The sequence below is a fragment of the Aquarana catesbeiana genome, linkage group LG08 (assembly GCF_042186555.1).
Source record: "Aquarana catesbeiana isolate 2022-GZ linkage group LG08, ASM4218655v1, whole genome shotgun sequence".
Taxonomy (NCBI): domain Eukaryota; kingdom Metazoa; phylum Chordata; class Amphibia; order Anura; family Ranidae; genus Aquarana; species Aquarana catesbeiana.
This window is the reverse complement of record NC_133331.1, coordinates 24,860,885-24,878,314: the sequence shown is the minus strand read 5'-3', so window position 1 is coordinate 24,878,314 and position 17,430 is coordinate 24,860,885. Positions and strand designations below refer to the sequence as shown.

Genomic DNA, 17,430 nt, shown 5'->3' with positions numbered 1-17,430 from the left:
TAACCTAACCCTGCTTCTCCACAACTTTATCCCTGACCTGTCTGGTGTGTTCCTTGGCCTTCATGATGCTGTTTGTTAACTAGCATTCTCTAATAAACCTCAGAGGGCTTCACAGAACAGCTGTATTTATCCTGAGATTAAATTACACACAGGTGGACTCTATTTGCTAATTAGGTGACTTCTGAAGGCAATTGGTTCCACTAGATTTTAGTTATGGGTTATCAGAGTAAAGGGGGCTGAATACAAATGCACGCCACACTTTTCAGATATTTATTTGTAAAACATTTTGAAAACCATTTAACATTTTCCTTCCACTTCACAATTATGTGCCACTTTGTATTGGTCTATCACATAAAATCCCAATAAAATACATTTACGTTTTTTGTTGTAACATGACAAAATGTGGAAAATTTCAAGGGGTATGAATACTTTTTCAAGGCACTATATACAGTACTATTTGTTATACTTGCTTATGATAAATGAAAGACCGAAAATGTGGATTTTGGTTGCTATGTGTAGTAGCTCCATATTTCTTCATGTTTACAGTTGCTATGCATACATTCTGTTTGGGAGGTTATGGAGATAAGAAATAGGGTAAGAAAACTGGATAAAAAGGTGTCTTTGTCAACCATTTACTTTCTTTGCTTCATTCTCCCCATGAATGAATGATATTAAAAACTGATCGGCTACTGCAATCATCTGCTTCACTTTTTGTCCAACTTGGTTTGTTTTATTTGTTTGACTATTTGTTCTTGTTTGTTCTCTGTCTTTTCTAGAGACTCTGGCAGTACTGACCTCCATCAAAAGGCTCCAGACACCATCACAGACTGGAATGCCGGGGCCGTATGTTTGGGTCAGAGTGGATTTGGCCTGTCTCCTCCTGTCTCTCTTCGGGTCTTTCAGCCATTCTTTGTGGATCTCACCCTCCCGTACTCTGTAGTGAGAGGAGAAAGTTTCATCCTTAAAGCCTCAGTGTTTAACTATCTCAAACAGTGCATTAAGGTATTGAACAAATCATCTGAATATTTCACATTGTTGCCTGTGATCCATGAGATATAATGTGCTTTCCTTGTTCCTGTTTGATTTTTTGGTTACTTCTGTACTTTGCTGTTTTTTTGTTTTTATTATTTAATAAAACATTTGAACAAGGAATACTCTTTAGCCAATCAAGCACAAACTAAATGGATACAGACCTTACTTGATTGCAGCCCAATCCATCCAATTCATTGGGCAACCATGTAAGGTCTGTGGGTGCATTCCATCACCACGGCCTAGGCAGCCTGGAGCCAAACGTGTCTAAATGTGCCTACTAGTGGCGGCTGGTGGTATTTTTTTTTGGGGGGGGTACACGGTTGGTCTGGTCTTCCACACCCCCACCCTCCCCTAGGTTGGTCGATCGGTCTCCACACTTACCCCATCTAGGTCACAAGCTTCCTCCAGGCGCCAGGGGCCGGCTTCACCCTGTGTCTCCTAATTCCTCAGCTTCACAGCGGCGCGCTTCCCCTGCATCTCCTCCCTCCTCCTCCTCAGCGGCCAATAGGAACGCTTCTCCTCTCGGGCCAATTGGGTCTCGTGACCCACTTCCTGAGCCAGGATTGGCTGGGAGGAGAATCAGAAAGACAATAGTGAATATTAATTTGTGATTGTCACACAACTGGGTGGGCACTGCGTCCCGAGTCCACCCTTTTTTGAAGCCAGTTAGGGCTTCTAAAAAAAATAAAAATAAAACTCCCCATTGGACTCCCTTGGCGTCCAGTGCCCTGTATGTAAATTAGGGACATGAATTAGGGGGGCGGTGTCCCTGCGCCCCATATGGAACCGCTGGTGCCTACTGCTTCTAGCTTTGCAGAATAAACATGAATTGACCCAAAATTGCTTATGCCTAGACCATTAGACATCCTCTGATTCCTATGGCTAGCTTTAAGGCTTGTGTAGACAGACTGCAGGCTCAACAGTATATCAAATGCAGTGTGTGTGTGTTTAGGAACTTCCAAGATGCTTTGAGTTTTTTTGGTGTGCCTTTCAGTTGCTTACATTTTTTTTCTAATTTGCATTGAGGTGAATTGCGTTTTCATTCATGTTGACTTGTATATCATAGAAAAGCGGCTTGAACACAATGGAAAGTCCATCGACATGACCCCTAAACGGTAAACTCCAGTTTTATTTAAAAAAAATTCCCTCAAAGCCAATTAGATACACTTCAAAATTATCTGCACATTTTTGATAGCTTATGTTCTATAGATTTTTATACAGACACTGTCATTGACCTTTCTAAAGCCTGTAGCTAAATGAAAATGTATGCCTTTACTCTAATCATATATCAGTCTTATGGATGTGGCTTAATGTGACTTATAGGTTAAGACCTTCGACTTTAAATCCAACATTTCATATTCCTGACATGTGTCTTCTGTACCATGTACTTGTATTATAAAAAAAGTATCCTGTTCTCTTTGTATTGCTTCCTTTGTGTGAAATCCCCAGTGTTCCTGCCAGCCCCTCTGCTTTCCTATTAAAAACTGACCACACTAGGCATGAGAGCCCAGCTGCTGTTTTCCTCCCTCAGCTCTTATACGGCTGAAAACAGAAAAAAAGTGTGATCACTTATAAAAAAAAGAAGAAAAAGTGTTTACAGGGTATTTGTTTTTTTAGATCTATACACAAACGTTTTGTTCTTCATTTCTATTTTAAACTGAATTTGTTGCTATTGCAAGGTGAGGGTTTACATATACTTTAACTAACATTGTTTTGACAGATTAAAGTCACGCTGGGGCCCACTGAGGAGTTGGAGCTGACACCTTGTACAGATTGTACCTACAGCAGCTGCCTGTGTGCCGACGAGAGCAAAACCTTCTACTGGAACCTGAAGGCCACCAAACTGGGTGAGAAGGGATTTTTGAACCTGATGTTAGACATTTATTGTTTTGCTGGTATTGTTGATAACTGGTCAACATGTTCATTACCAAATCATTAGTATAATGATACGTTAATGATTATATCAGGTTACTATTTTCCTTCTTTTTTTTTTACCTTTTATCTGCTCACGCATTCTACCTTTGAGCATGAAACTCGTTCTGACTGATTTTTTTTTTTTTTTTTTAGGATGCCCACGGGATCCAACTAGTTGTTTCTTTTCATGTTACAGTAAACCTTTACTGTCTAGCCTTATTTAATGGTGACCTCATCTTTTTCCAGGAGAAGTAAATATCACAGTACAGACTAAGGCCGTGAACACTAAAGAGCTGTGCCAGAATGAGATCCCATTTGTTCCCAAACAAGGAGCCACTGATACCATTGTGAAACCCTTACTTGTACAGGTCAGTGCAGAAGAACAGATTGAGATCACAGGAATATGCAAAGCATGGACTAGTTTAGATTATTGAAAGGAATTATACTCACATTTGGAAGCAAACATTTAAATTTGAAAGATAATATGTAGCTATTTGAAGGTAAAACTATCAAGCTTTATGGATTATCATGGGGCTAGTGTGTGGGTATTCTGCATTTTCTGTGTGTGCTCTGACTGCATCTGTCTCTGTATTTATTTTTTCTGTCTATGTGTGCTTTCAACTGTGTGCTCTGTGGCAGTAATGGCTGGTGTTCAATATTTTGGGGGGGCGGAAAACCAACGCCAACCCCCCCTGCGGGAGACGGACAGGAATGCAGTGATCCCCCCCCTCCCTCCCCCTACAGGAAATGGATGGAAATGTGGTGATCCCCCAGGGGGAGACAGACGAGAATGCGGTGATCCCCCCGGGGGAGGCAGATGGGAATGCAGTGATCCCCCCGCCCTCTGCAGGAGACTGACGGGAATACGGTGATCCCCCAGGGGGAGACGGATGGAATGCGGTGATCCCCCCCAGGGGGAGGTAGAAGGTAATGTGGTGATCCCCCCAGGGGGAGGTAGAAGGTAATGTGGTGATCCCCCCAGGGGGAGGCAGACGGGAATGCAGTGATCCCCCCTCCCTCTGCGGGAGACGGACGGGAATGCAGTGATCCTCCCCAAGGGGGAGATGAACGGGAAAGCGGTGATCTCCCCTCCCTCCCCTGCAGGAAATGGATGGGAATGCGGTGATCCCCCCTCCCTCCCCCTGCGGGAGACGGACGGGAATGCGGTGATCCCCCCAGGGGGAGATGGACAGGAATGGGGTGATCCCCTCCAGGGGGAGGCAGACGGGAATGCAGTGATCCCCCCTTCATCTGCGGGAGATGGACAGGAATGCGGTGATCCCCCCAGGGGGAGATGGAGGGGAATAGGGTGATCCCCCAGGGGGAGGCATACTGGAATGCAGTGATCCCCCCTCCCTCTGCTGGAGACGGATGGGAATGTGGTGATCCCCCCAGGGGGAGACGGACGGGAATGCGGTGATCCCCCCAGGGGGAGGCAGATCAGAATGTAGTGATCACCCCCTCCCTCTGCGGGAGATGTATGGGAATGCGATGATCCCCCCCAGGGGGAGATGGACGGAATGCGGTTCACCCCCAGGGGGAGACGGATGGGAATGCGGTGATCCCCGCCAGGGGGAGGCAGAAGGGAATGTGGTGATCCCCTCAGTGGGAGGCAGACGGGGATGCAGTAAACCCCCTCCCTCTGCGGGAGATGGATGGGAATGCAGTGATCCTCCCCCAGGGGGAGATGAACGGGAATGGGGAGATCCCCCTCAGGGGGAGATGGACAGGAATGTGGTGATCCCACTCAGGGGGAGATGGATGGGAATGCGGTGATCCCCCCCAGGGGAGATGGATGGGAATGCAGCAGCGATCAGAGGCCTCCTTACCTTAGGAAGGAGGCAGATCAGGCAGACATGGAACCCGGGCTGCAGCTCCTCGCTCTGGGGCCATTGCTTCTCCTCCAGGCCGAACAGGAAGTGGGTCCTGACTGAGACCCGAGTCTCAGTGCTCTGCGCTCTGAGCCCACCCTTTTTTGAAGCCAATTAGAGCCTCAGGTTGTTATCATGTGCTTAAAAAAAAGAAATCCCATTGAAATCCATGCGTCTGGGCCCCGCATGTAGATTAGGCAGCCTAACACATGCAGTGGGGGGGTGCCCGTGCGCCCCCTATGGATGGGCTGTCACTGCTCTGTGGGCTCCATGTGTGCTGTGCCTGTGCATCCTTTATATGTGCAACTGTTCATGACTTGACTGTGTATGCGCTAAGTATTTTTGATATAACTGTTTACTCTTGGAGCTTATTATCTTTTTGCTGTTTTCTGCATGTGGTGTGGCCCACAGTCTTCCCTTTCTGGACATGCAATCTGTTTAGAGCCCTGGTGCCCAACCTGGGGCTCTTTGGTCCTTTTTGTGCAGTCCTCAGTGTGCAAACACTAATCTGTGTTTCCCTATACCTCTTTTATAATAGTGATTTTTAGCAGCCTCATGTAATGTCTCCAATCTATGAAGCAAGCTCCTAGTCTCCAATGACTACTATATAATGTCCACAGTCTTTGATAGACATGTGCACTGCCGAAAAATTTGATCATTTTCGTTTTGTTCATTTTTTGTTTTGTTTTTTTCGTTTTTCCGGCCATCCGTTATAATCACAATTTGTAAATTCGTACATTTGTAAATTCGAAAATTTGTAGATTTGAAAATTTGTAATTTCATAAATTCGAAAATTCGTAAATTCAAAAATCCAAAAATCCAATAATAAGAACGAAAATCCTAAAATTCTAAAGACTAACTAACTAACTAACTAACTAACTAACTAATAATAACTAACTATTAAATTATAGGTATTGGAATTTCCTTTCAAATTTGGCTGTTAGTGAACGTAAGGAATGCAAACTTACTTTGAAAAAAAACATGCCACTATAAACTATGCAAAAGGGGCGGCTGTTCTGTGCCTATATTAATCCTTATGTAGCACCCTCCTCTAGTTGGGCTGCTAGGCTAAATTTAGTTTTTTAGTTTCACTGTAGTGAGTGGATCAGTGATCTATTGGTTTTTCTTGGTATTCTGCTGCACTTAGTTTTTGGCGCACCTTGTTTTTCTCCCATTGTTCTTCCAGAGATTGAACTTTATAGACTTTTAGTTGTGTTATCAGTGTATTTCGGTACCCTCTTGTGCACCATTCTGTTTTTGTCTTATTGGTTTTGTCTGTTCAGGTTTTCCTAAACTGAGAGTTTTATTCCCCCCACCTGCCTCTAAAAAACGTTTCTAGAGCATAGGGCAGGAAGATTCAGATTCTCAGTTGAATATTTATCATGCCCCAGCCAATCCCTCGAAGGGGGCATCCACAAGGTGGCTGGTGGTGAGGTGATAAATGTGCGGGAGGGCCTGAGAAGAGGGTCTTTTCCTCTCCAGGTAGGGTTCCAGGCTCCTGGGGAGGGGGCTGATGCTCCTTGGCAGAAGTGGACTAAGGACCTCGAAAAGATTGCTTGAGGATTATATTTGCTGGACAGCATTGTTCTGAAATCCTAGTCTGGTAAAGGATCTTTTTATTTCCCTCACTGAGGATCTGCCTGTGGATGTTGGGTGGCAGCCAGCTTCTGGAATACTGCAAGTAAATTCCTTGCTGTGGACTATTAGTTGTCCAAGTGCCAGAATCTGTTATATGGTACTGGGACCTGCTACTATAGGGTTCTTAATATCCTGCCCATTCCCTATTACCTCCAGAAAAGGCTACTATTCGAAGATCAATGAGAAGTTTGTCTTTCCATTATTGCTATTGATCATTTTGAAGTATCCTGTGACCTCTTCTCCTGGTAAAGTTCATCAGCAATAAATACTAAAAACACTTCCCCTAGACCAGGGGTCTCAAACTGGTGGCCCTCCAGCTCTTGCGAAACTACAAGTTCCATGATGCATTGCAAGGCTGACAGTTACAAGCATGACTCCCACAGGCAGAGGCATGATGGGACTTGTAGTTTTGCAACAGCTTGAGGGCCACCAGTTTAAGACCCTTTCCCTAGACTGAGCCTGAATTATCAGTGTTTGTGGATCTGTTCATGTGACTGGGAGCCTCTGTACTCTACTAGGCGACCTGGGTTCATTCTCAGCAGCCCCTTCAGGGGGTAAGCACTACACTTATTAATGTCAGTTAAAGGAATTGTGTGGTGGGTGGCTATTACTATTCCTAAGGCCACGTTCCCTGATCTAGTTCTGTCTAACTGTTTCCATAAAATGAGATCCTACCTTGTGTATCCAGGTCTACTCTTCAGTAAACCTGGATATACAAGGAAATCGGAATCCATTGCAAATGACTTTGATGGACAAAAGAACCATAGAAGTAAGGGATAACTTGTTAAGTTTCGTTTTTCATTTATGATTAAATGCTTGGCATATGTTGTACTTATCTTCCAAAATACTTTAAAATAACCCCAACAACATTAGAAAATGTAACACTGAAATTTAAGGTGAACTTTCTATCAGATAGGGCTACTCACTGAGGCAGAGATGCTGAGAGCAGTAACCTCTTGCGACTATGCGCACTCCACTCCTGGAAATGGTACAGGGGGTGAAGGGCACAAAGAGGCACGAGTCACCAGCAGGCTGGGGAGATCTTGCGTGAAGGTCAGCAGCAGGGAGACAGCTGTGCAGGACTGGAAGATGCTGAAGCTCAAGAAGGAGGATAAACAGCCGATCCAACAACAGGCCGGGGGTCAAACACCGTTGACTAGTAAGAGTCTCTAGACAGTCTAGTGAAAAGGACTGTTAGCAGGTCTGTCAGCAGGCTGATGACTTAGTACTGAAGATTGATAGCAAAGTCTGTAAACAGGCCGAGGGTCAAACACAGGAAGCAAGTGGAAAAGTCCGAGAGGCAAGCAGAGGGTCAGATGCAGGAAGAGATCAGAGCAGGTCAAGGTCAATCCGGGTCACAACAGGTAATCAAAAATCAGGATACAAGCAGGAAACACACGGGGAGCTGAAAGACAAACCAGCAATCTGGTCATGGCACAGAGTGGCTTTTATAGGCCAGTGGGAGGCTCATGTTGTGCGCACTATTGCGTACGCGTGTATGCCGTTCTGCTGAATCACGCACGCGCATTAGCCGTTTCGCTGAATTGCACACAAACATTAGCTGCTTAGCCGAATTGTGCACGCGCATTAACCGTTTCACTGTATTGTGCCCAGGGATGCGCCGGAGTGCCGCTCTACCGCGCATGTGCGAAGGAAGGCAGTGATATTGGCAAGACTGGTACTTGCCTCTTTCCTGACACTTACACACTTTCTGTTCAGCAGCATGTGGACTGGTAATGGTATCACCATGTGTTCTTAGCTTGTAATCTCTCTGTCTTATTTCTATTGACAGCCCGGAGGAATCCTGGTGGAGAAATCACACAGCTCTTTGCTCTGCATCAAGGAGGGAGAAGGTGAGGTGACAAGTATGGAAAACAGAGACCAATTGTATCCTGGGCTTACTGTATTTTAACCTCCTAAACTAATCTAGCTGTGAACTAGACATGTGCGGTTCATTTTGTTCTGAATTAAAATTAGAATTAGAATAGTACCGAGTTTAAACAAATCCGAAATAATGAAAAAAAAAATTCAGAAGAAATTTGAATATTATTCAAATTCAAATAGTTTTCCAATTTCCAAAGCGAATAAAATAAAATAGAACATAGAGGAATAGAATAGGATATATATATATATATATATATATATATATATATATATATATATATATATATATATATATATATATATATATATATATATATATACAGTGGGACGGAAAGTATTCAGACCCCCTTAAATTTTTCACTCTTTGTTATATTGCAGCCATTTGCTAAAATCATTTAAGTTAATTGTTTTCCTCATTAATGTACACACAGCAACCATATTGACAGAAAAACACAGAATTGTTGACATTTTTGTAGATTTATTAAAAAAGAAAAACTGAAATATCACATGGTCCTAAGTATTCAGACCCTTTGCTCAGTATTTAATAGAAGCACCCTTTTGATCTACTACAGCCATGGGACTTTTTAGGAAATATGCAACAAGTTTTTCACACCTGGATTTGGGGATTCTCTGCCATTCCTCCTTGCAGATCCTCTCCAGTTCTGTCAGGTTGGATGGTAAACGTTGGTGGACAGCCATTTTTAGGTCTCTCCAGAGATGCTCAATTGGGTTTAAGTCAGGGCTTTGGCTGGGCCATTCAAGAACAGTCACAGAGTTATTGTGAAGCCACTCCTTCGTTATTTTAGCTGTGTGCTTAGGGTCATTGTCTTGTTGGAAGGTAAACCTTTGGCCCAGTCTGAGGTCCTGAGCACTCTGTAGAAGGTTTTCATCCAGGATATCCCTGTATTTGGCCACATTAATCTTTCCCTCAATTGCAACCAGTCGTCCTGTCCCTGCAGCTGAAAAACACCCTCACAGCATGATGCTGCCACCACCATGCTTCACTGTTGGGACTGTATTGGACAGGTGATGAGCAGTGCCTGGTTTTCTCCAACATACCGCTTAGAATTAAGGCCAAAAAGTTCTATCTTGGTCTCATCAGACCAGATAATCTTATTTCTCACCATCTTGGAGTCCTTCAGGTGTTTTTTAGCAAACTCCATGCGGGCTTTCATGTGTCTTGCACTGAGGAGAGGCTTCCGTCGGGCCACTCTGCCATAAAGCCCCGACTGGTGGAGGGCTGCAGTGATGGTTGACTTTTTACAATTTTCTCCCATCACCCGACTGCATCTCTGGAGCTCAGCCACAGTGATCTTTGGGTCATTCTTTACCTCTCTCACCAAGGCTCTTCTTCCCGATAGCTCACTTTGGCCGACGACCAGCTCTAGGAAGGGTTCTGGTCATCCCAAACGTCTTCCATTTAAGGATTATGGAGGCCACTGTGCTCTTAGGAACCTTAAGTGCAGCAGACTTTTTTTGTAACCTTGACCAGATCTGTGCCTTGCCACAATTCTATCTCTAAGCTCTTCAGGCAGTTCCTTTGACCCCATAATTGTCATTTGCTCTGACATGCACTGTGAGATGTAAGGTCTTATACAGACTGGTGTGTGGCTTTCCTAACCAAGTCCAATCAGTATAATCAAACACAGCTGGACTCAAATGAAGGTGTAGAACCATCTCAAGGATGATCAGAAGAAATGGACAGCACCTGAGTTAAATATGAGTTTCACAGCAAAGGGTCTGAATACTTAGGACCATGTGATATTTCAGTTTTTCTTTTTTAATAAATCTGCAAAAATGTCAACAATTCTGTGTTTTTCTGTCAATATTGGGTGCTGTGTGTACATTAATGAGGGAAAAAATGAACTTAAATGATTTTAGCAAATGGCTGCAATATAACAAAGAGTGGAAATTTAAGGGTTTAAGGGGGTCTGAATACTTTCCCTCCCCACTGTATATATATCTATATATATAGATATATATAGATATCTATATATATTATATATATATACATATACATAATTTATATATATATATATAAATATATATATTATATTATATTATATTATATTATATTATATTAAATTATATTCCTTTATTTTCTATTCTATTTTACACTCTTTGGAAATTCAAAAAAAAAAGGAACAAAACAAATTCTGAAAACAAATGAATCAAATGAAACTAATTTATGTAAATAACAAATCGAAATGAAACAAAACTATTTTTTTCATTCTGCACATGTCTACTGTGTACTACTAACAAATAAGTTGCCTTTTAACAGCTATTTATAATGAAAACTGCATTTTTGGGAGCTCACTGTTGCCTTGGGTTACCAAGCATCCAGACATTTACGCTTTTTGTAACTACTGCAAGTGGCTGTCTGTAAAGTCTGTAAAAAAAGTTAATAATAAGTATTCAGCTTTTCCACCATTTAGATATAAGCAAATCAAAGTATTCTTGTGAGGCATTAATAATGTATATATAAAGCCAAATGTTTTTTGTTTTTTTTCTTTTAACCTTGAATGGAGTGTTTGGGGAGTTGTTTTTTTTTTTTTCTTTTGTGGTAAGTGTCCCTGCTGGGGGTTTCACTCCCTCTGTTTGTCTTGGTGATCATTTTCACCAGAGTGAAAGTAAAGGCAAATCTAAAATTATGAGTTACCGCCAAAAATCGATAGAGAAGAAATCTTCTAATGTTGATAATTGTTCTGGGGATAACTGTCCAAGAAGACATTTGCCTCATTTTGGAGAGATCTCCTACTTTCTACTCCAGGTCATAAAATCTTATTTTTATTATCTCAATTCTTGATATTAGACATGTGCACTGAAAAAAATTTGTTAGTTTTAGTTTTTTTAGCTTTTTTCAGAAATTCAGAAATTTGGAAATTCGGAATTTGGGAAATACGTAAATTTAGAAATTCGGAAATTTGAATTTCTGTATTTCCCGAATTCTGAATTCCGTATTTCAATTTTTCGGATTTCAAAAATTTGAAAATCTGAAAATTGGAAAATAAGAAAGAAAATCAGTTAAATTCTAAATAATAACGAACTCATTAGTTCGTTATTATTTTAAATTTTACTGATTTTCTTTCTTATTTTTGAATTTTTGGATTTTTTTTTTTGAATATCTGAATTTTTGAATTCCGAAAATTCCAATTAGAAAATTCAAAATTAGGAAATTAGAAAATTCAACATTTCATAAATTTTGAAAATTCAAAAATTAGGAAATTTGAAAATCCAAAAATAAGAATGAAAATCTGAAAATTCAAAAGAAGGAAAATCTGAAATTTCAAAAACCCCACAATCTGAAATAATAACTAATAATAAATATTAAATTATAGGTATTAGAATTTCCTTTCTAATTTGGCTGTTTGTGAACGTATACAAATGTATCTGAAATTTGGAATTATCCAAAAAAACGAATGGAATGGAACAAATTAATAATAAATAATAATAATAATAAAAAGGTTTTATTATTATTATTGTTATTTATTATTATTAGATCATTACGTTCCATTTGTTTAGATAAGGTATTCGTTATTTCAGATAATTTGTAACTTTGGTTAAATTCGTACTCATTACGTTCACTAACAGCCAAATTTGAAATTTCCAATTTCCGAAATTTACAATTATCCAATTTCCGAAATTCCGAAACTTCCAATTTTCAAAAATTTGGAAATTTGAAATTAGAAAATTCGGAAATTCTAAATTTTGGAATTTGAAAAATGTGGAAATTCAGAAATTTCGGAATTAACGAATTTGTCAAAATTCGTTAAAAAAACTAATTCGGAACTAAGCAAATTGCACATGTCTACTTGATATATGACCCCAAGGGAGACTTCTGATGAGCTTAAGGAATATTTATACTTCCTTTATTTTGGGCTGCTGTTTTGAGTATTTCAAAGAATTCAATGTGCATGTACGTATTTGGTTTGAAAATGAAAACACTCCTGTTGCAATGTTAAAGAGAGCCATTCTGTGAGGCTTCGTTCACATCGGTAGCTGTAAAAACAGGTGGCTGATCCACGTTTTGTTCCAACTTCTCCCCCACCTGCCCAACTAAACACTGCATACACCGACAAAATCTAATTTTGTCAAGCTGGGTGATGCCGACAGAGTCACTCATGGTTCAAATTTTGGAAGATTCGTCAGGAAGCAGCAGAAATGGTATGGCTAGTTTTACTTTTTTAAGTTGGTCATGAGTTACGTTTGTGCTCTCTTGAGGAGCTCTGGTTCTTCCCACCAGTCATCGTGTCACTAATGTGTTCTGGAATGACCAAGGCCAGCAGAAAAAAAAACCCACAGTTAAGTATAACCTTTCCAGTTTTACAGGGTGGCTGTTTTTAAATCTCATTAACACAGTGACAGTCGCTTTAAGATAGCACAATTGTATTAAGTGTCATGTTGCTATTCTAGATAATACTAAGACAGAAGAGGTTTCCCTACAGTTCCCCGAGAACATCCTGAAAGATTCTGAAAGAGCTTATGTGACTGTGTTGGGTAAGATTCTGCTACATGGCTTTATTCATCAACAAACTGAATACTTTCAAGTGTAATACCTCAAGCTGGAGACTCTTAACTTGATTATTATTAGTATAGAGGATTTATATAGTGCTGACAGTTTACACAGCACTTTACAACATAAGAGCAGACAGTACAATTACAATACAGTAAAACCTTGGTTTGAGAATAACTTGGTTTGAGAGTGTTTTGCAAGACAATCAAAATTTTTTAATACATTTTTTTTTCAATATTTTTATTAAACATTCAACAATTATACACAAACAGGGTTCATATAAAAGATTCAAGTATAAAGTTGACAACAGGAGGTGTGTAGAGAGGGTTATTCGTCTGGTATCATTTTAATACATTACTGATAGAGGAAACGCTGGGAAGAGGACCTCCAGATCTTTTTTACAAGATTGCAAATTAACAGGATTATTCTACTGGCTCATAAATCCTCTATAGCAAGCCACTTTCAAGAAAAGGGTTATAAGCTATTGGTTAGGTGGTATAGGGTTCCTGCCTTAATGAACGAATTCTACCCGCAAATTTCTAAGTTAGTTCAAGAGTGTAGGCTTCCTATGCCCCCCAGGTAGATCTCGCAAGAGAAAATCTCAGCAGTGAGTGGCCTGGGAAGCTTTCCCCAACATACGGACTCCTGCTCCGGAGTCCGCTAGCCCATGCTGATTATGTTCCCCTATATGCTCTAAAGAATCATGAGGACATGTAAACAATCAGTATAACAGTGTTATCAACCACGCTATGGTGTGAACCATGGAAAAGGAACCAAGTAAGAGCTAGCAACAGGGGGGAGAGGAAATCAAAAGAGGGAGAAGGAGAATAGAAAAGAAGAGAGGAAGAAATCTAGAAGATAGTGAAGACACCGAGGGAGAGAAAGAAGTCCTGGTCCATTATGTCGAGGAGAGAACATATTCGGTCCAGGGTGCCCAGACCGTGACAAATCTCTGAACTTTGTCTTGAATACTGATTGCTTTTTCTTGGGTTAGAATCCAAGATATGTTCCTCTTTGCTGCTATGAAGGACACCGAAGGCTGCTTCCAAACCCATGCTATGGTGATTTATGCCCCCAGTAAAATTAAGTAAATCAATTTCTGAGCGTTCACAGGTATCTTTTTAACTTTTTCGTTCAATGAAGCAATAAGCAGAGTTTTGGGGACATCCAAGTCCGTGACCCTCCATAGCAAAGAGAAAATCCGATTCCAGAAACCCTGTATATGGGGACAGTACCACCATATATGTAGTAGATCACCCCAGTGGCCACATCCCCTAAAACACAGGGGGGGAGCCCCTGGGAAGATCTGCGCTAGACGAGAGGGGACCAAATACCAGCGGGTCATAAGTTTGACACTAGCGAAACATTAGCTATACCTTTAAAGGAACAAGAGAATTGCTGATACCAGGTTTCTGTGTCCCAATCTATGTTCAAATCTTGTTCCCATGCCCAAGCATACAAGGGTTTATCTGAAGTCTCTGCCAAAGAATTGTATATCAAAGATATGCCCCCCTCTGATCTCTGAGCTCCGAGCACCATTTTTCATAGGGTGTGACTCTCGGGATTTTTTAATAAATTTTGACTGGATATACAAGCGATGTCTTGATATACAAGTAGTGTCACAACTGAGGTAAAGCTGTCCACATAGACCATCCTCCTCACCACCATCAAAGTCATCCCTTCCACTCTGCGCTCCATGAGTGCTTCAAGCCTCGCTTTCAGATTGCTCTACTGCAGGGTAGTCTTCTCGGTCACAATTGCAGACTGACAGCAGCGAGAGCGAGCGGTGTGGAGGACAGTCTTTGTGAACAGCTTTACCCCGGATGCCTGCATACTTAGATGTGCCACTTATAATCATCAACCATGTTAGTTGCTAAATGTTGTACCTCCATTAAATGTGACCATATTGCTACACTTAGAGGTGCCTCTCTTCTTTTTTATACTCTGTAGCTCCTGCTGAATTTTGCTTCTAATCCCCTTGTGGAGTCTTCCATTTTTGGATGGACATTTTATGCTTACACAACCTATCACATTGCTATAATCTTTTTATATGGACTATAAACTGAAGGACTTATGAATAAATGGTTGTGGAATGAATCATTTGAGTTTTCATTATTTCTTATGGGGAAATTTGCTTTGATATACAAGTTCTTTGGATTACAAGCATGTTTCCAGAACAAATTATGCTCGCAATCCAAGGTTTTACTGTACAATTCAATACAAGAGGAATCAGATGGCCCTGCTCCTTAGAGCTTACAATCTAAGAGGGAGGGTCAAGAGCTAAAAAAAAGGTAATAACGGTGTAGGATGGGTTAATGGAGAAAATAAATGTACAGTTAGGTGTGGGCTGGATAGGCCTCTCTGAAGAGATGAGTTTTCAGGGCTTGTCTGAAAGTGGACAGAGTAGGAGACAGTTGGACAGATTAGGGTAGGGAGTTCAAGAGGATGGGAGAAGTTCTGGAAAAGTCATGGAGGCAAGCATGGGATGAGGTGACAAGGATCCTTATTTTTAATAAAGTGACAGTTACTTTCAACTAAGTCCATTGAGTTGGAAAATTCCATCACATGGCTAAAATAAAGATCATGATCCATGTGTGTTAAAGCTTTGTGAATTGAACTTTAAATCTGATGCAGTATTGTACATTTTTCAGCTAATCGAAAAGGATATTACAAAACAAAAAATGAACTGTACCTGCAGAAAATACATTTTCTTTCCAAGAATTCTTAATTTAAAAGTCACATTTAAACTGAAATGTAATTTCTTACTTAGCCTCGGTGCGCTATGCTTGATGGTAAACATGAGAGTAAAAATTTTAAAAAGAACATGATAATCATGTTTATGTTTTTGCAGTATTTAATAATACTTTTTGCTTTTGGTTTACCCATACAGGAGATATAATGGGCACAGCATTGCAGAACCTTGACCGTCTCCTGGCCATGCCATATGGGTGTGGGGAGCAGAACATGGTCCTCTTTGCTCCCAATATCTTCATTCTGCAGTATCTGGAAAAGACTCATCAGCTGACCAATGAGATAAAGAGCAAAGCCATCACATTTCTTGAAAGTGGTGAGACATTGTGAAATGATTTCTTTATTTTTCTGCGAGGATTGGTATAAGTTATATGTTGCCATACTGGAATATGTTAAATGTTCGGTATTGAAAGAAATACACAGTGATTTTGCACGTATCATAAAATTTTCATTGTTGGATGTGATTGGGCCATCTTTATTATTATTATTATTATTATTATTAATATTATTATTATTTTTATTATTATTATTATTATTATTATTATTATTATTATTATAAAGCAACAATTTGCGCAGCACTATACAAAATAAAGGTAGACATTACAGCTACAATACAATTCAATACAAGAGAAATCAGAGGGCCCTGCTCGTTAGAGCTTACAATCTAAGAAGGAGGGTCAAATGATACAAAAGGTAATAACTGTGAGGGATGAGCTGACGGAGAAATTAAAAACTAGACATGTGCAATTCGTTTAGTTTCAAATTCGTTTTTTAATGAATTTTGACAAAATCGTTCCGAATTTCCAATTTCCAATATCCGAATTTCCAATTTCCGAATTTTCAAACTTTCAAATTTCCGAATTTTCGAAAATTCAAAAATTTGAAAATTGGAAATTCGAAAATCGAAATTTCAGAAATTGGAAATTCAGAAATTGGAAATTGGAAATTCGGAAGTTCGAAAATTCTGAAATTGGGAAATTCGGAAATTGGAAATTTCGGAAATTGGAAATTCAGAAATTGGAAATTAGGAAATTCCAAAATTAAAAAATTTGGAAATTTGAAAATCCAAAAATAAAATGAAAATATGAACATTCTAAAGAATGAAAATCTGAAAATCTGAAATAATAACTAACTATTAAATTGTAGGTATTGGAATTTCCTTTCAAATTTGGCTGTAAGTGAACATATTTGAATGAATTATCTGAAATAACGAATGCCGTATCTAAACGAATGGAACGTAACGATCTAATAATAATAAATAACAATAATAATAATAAAACCTTTTCATTATTATTTTTTATTAATAATTTGTTCCATTCCATTTGTTTAGATGCGGCATTCGTTATTTTGGATAATTCATAACTTCAGATAAATTTGTATTTGTTACGTTCACAAACAGCCAAATTTGAAAGGAAATTCCAATACCTATAATTTAATAGTTAGTTATTATTAGTTATTATTTCAAATTTTACTGATTTTCATTCTTTTTTCAGATTTTCAAATTTCCGAATTTTTAATTCCGAAAATTTGGAAATTTGTAACTCAAAAATTGAGAAATTCGGAAATTTCGAAAATTCGTAATTTGGATGATTTGGAAATTTGGAAATACGGATAAATTTTAAAATTCAGAAAGGAGGAAATTCAGAATTCGGAAATTCAAAATTCGGAAATTCAGAAGTTCGAAAATACGAATTTTTGGATTTCCGAATTTTGAATTTCCGAAAAAAGCAAAAAAACAAATGAGACGAAAACAAACACATTTTTTGTCAATGCACATGTCTAGTAAAAACACAATATATACGTTTGGAGAAAGATAGGCTCCTTTTT

General features: G+C 39.6%; 1 protein-coding gene across 1 annotated transcript in view; it reads left to right on the top strand.

The window, feature by feature from the left end:
* The window catches only part of LOC141105639 (alpha-2-macroglobulin-like), a 205,295-nt gene that overhangs the window by 115,239 nt on the left and 72,626 nt on the right, over positions 1-17,430 (top strand). Inside the window, exons 19-24 of the mRNA XM_073595610.1 lie at positions 777-1,002; positions 2,753-2,879; positions 3,193-3,314; positions 8,248-8,308; positions 12,753-12,836; positions 15,743-15,919. Coding sequence (XP_073451711.1) covers positions 777-1,002; positions 2,753-2,879; positions 3,193-3,314; positions 8,248-8,308; positions 12,753-12,836; positions 15,743-15,919 — 797 coding nt within the window. The remainder of the gene's footprint in view (positions 1-776; positions 1,003-2,752; positions 2,880-3,192; positions 3,315-8,247; positions 8,309-12,752; positions 12,837-15,742; positions 15,920-17,430) is intronic.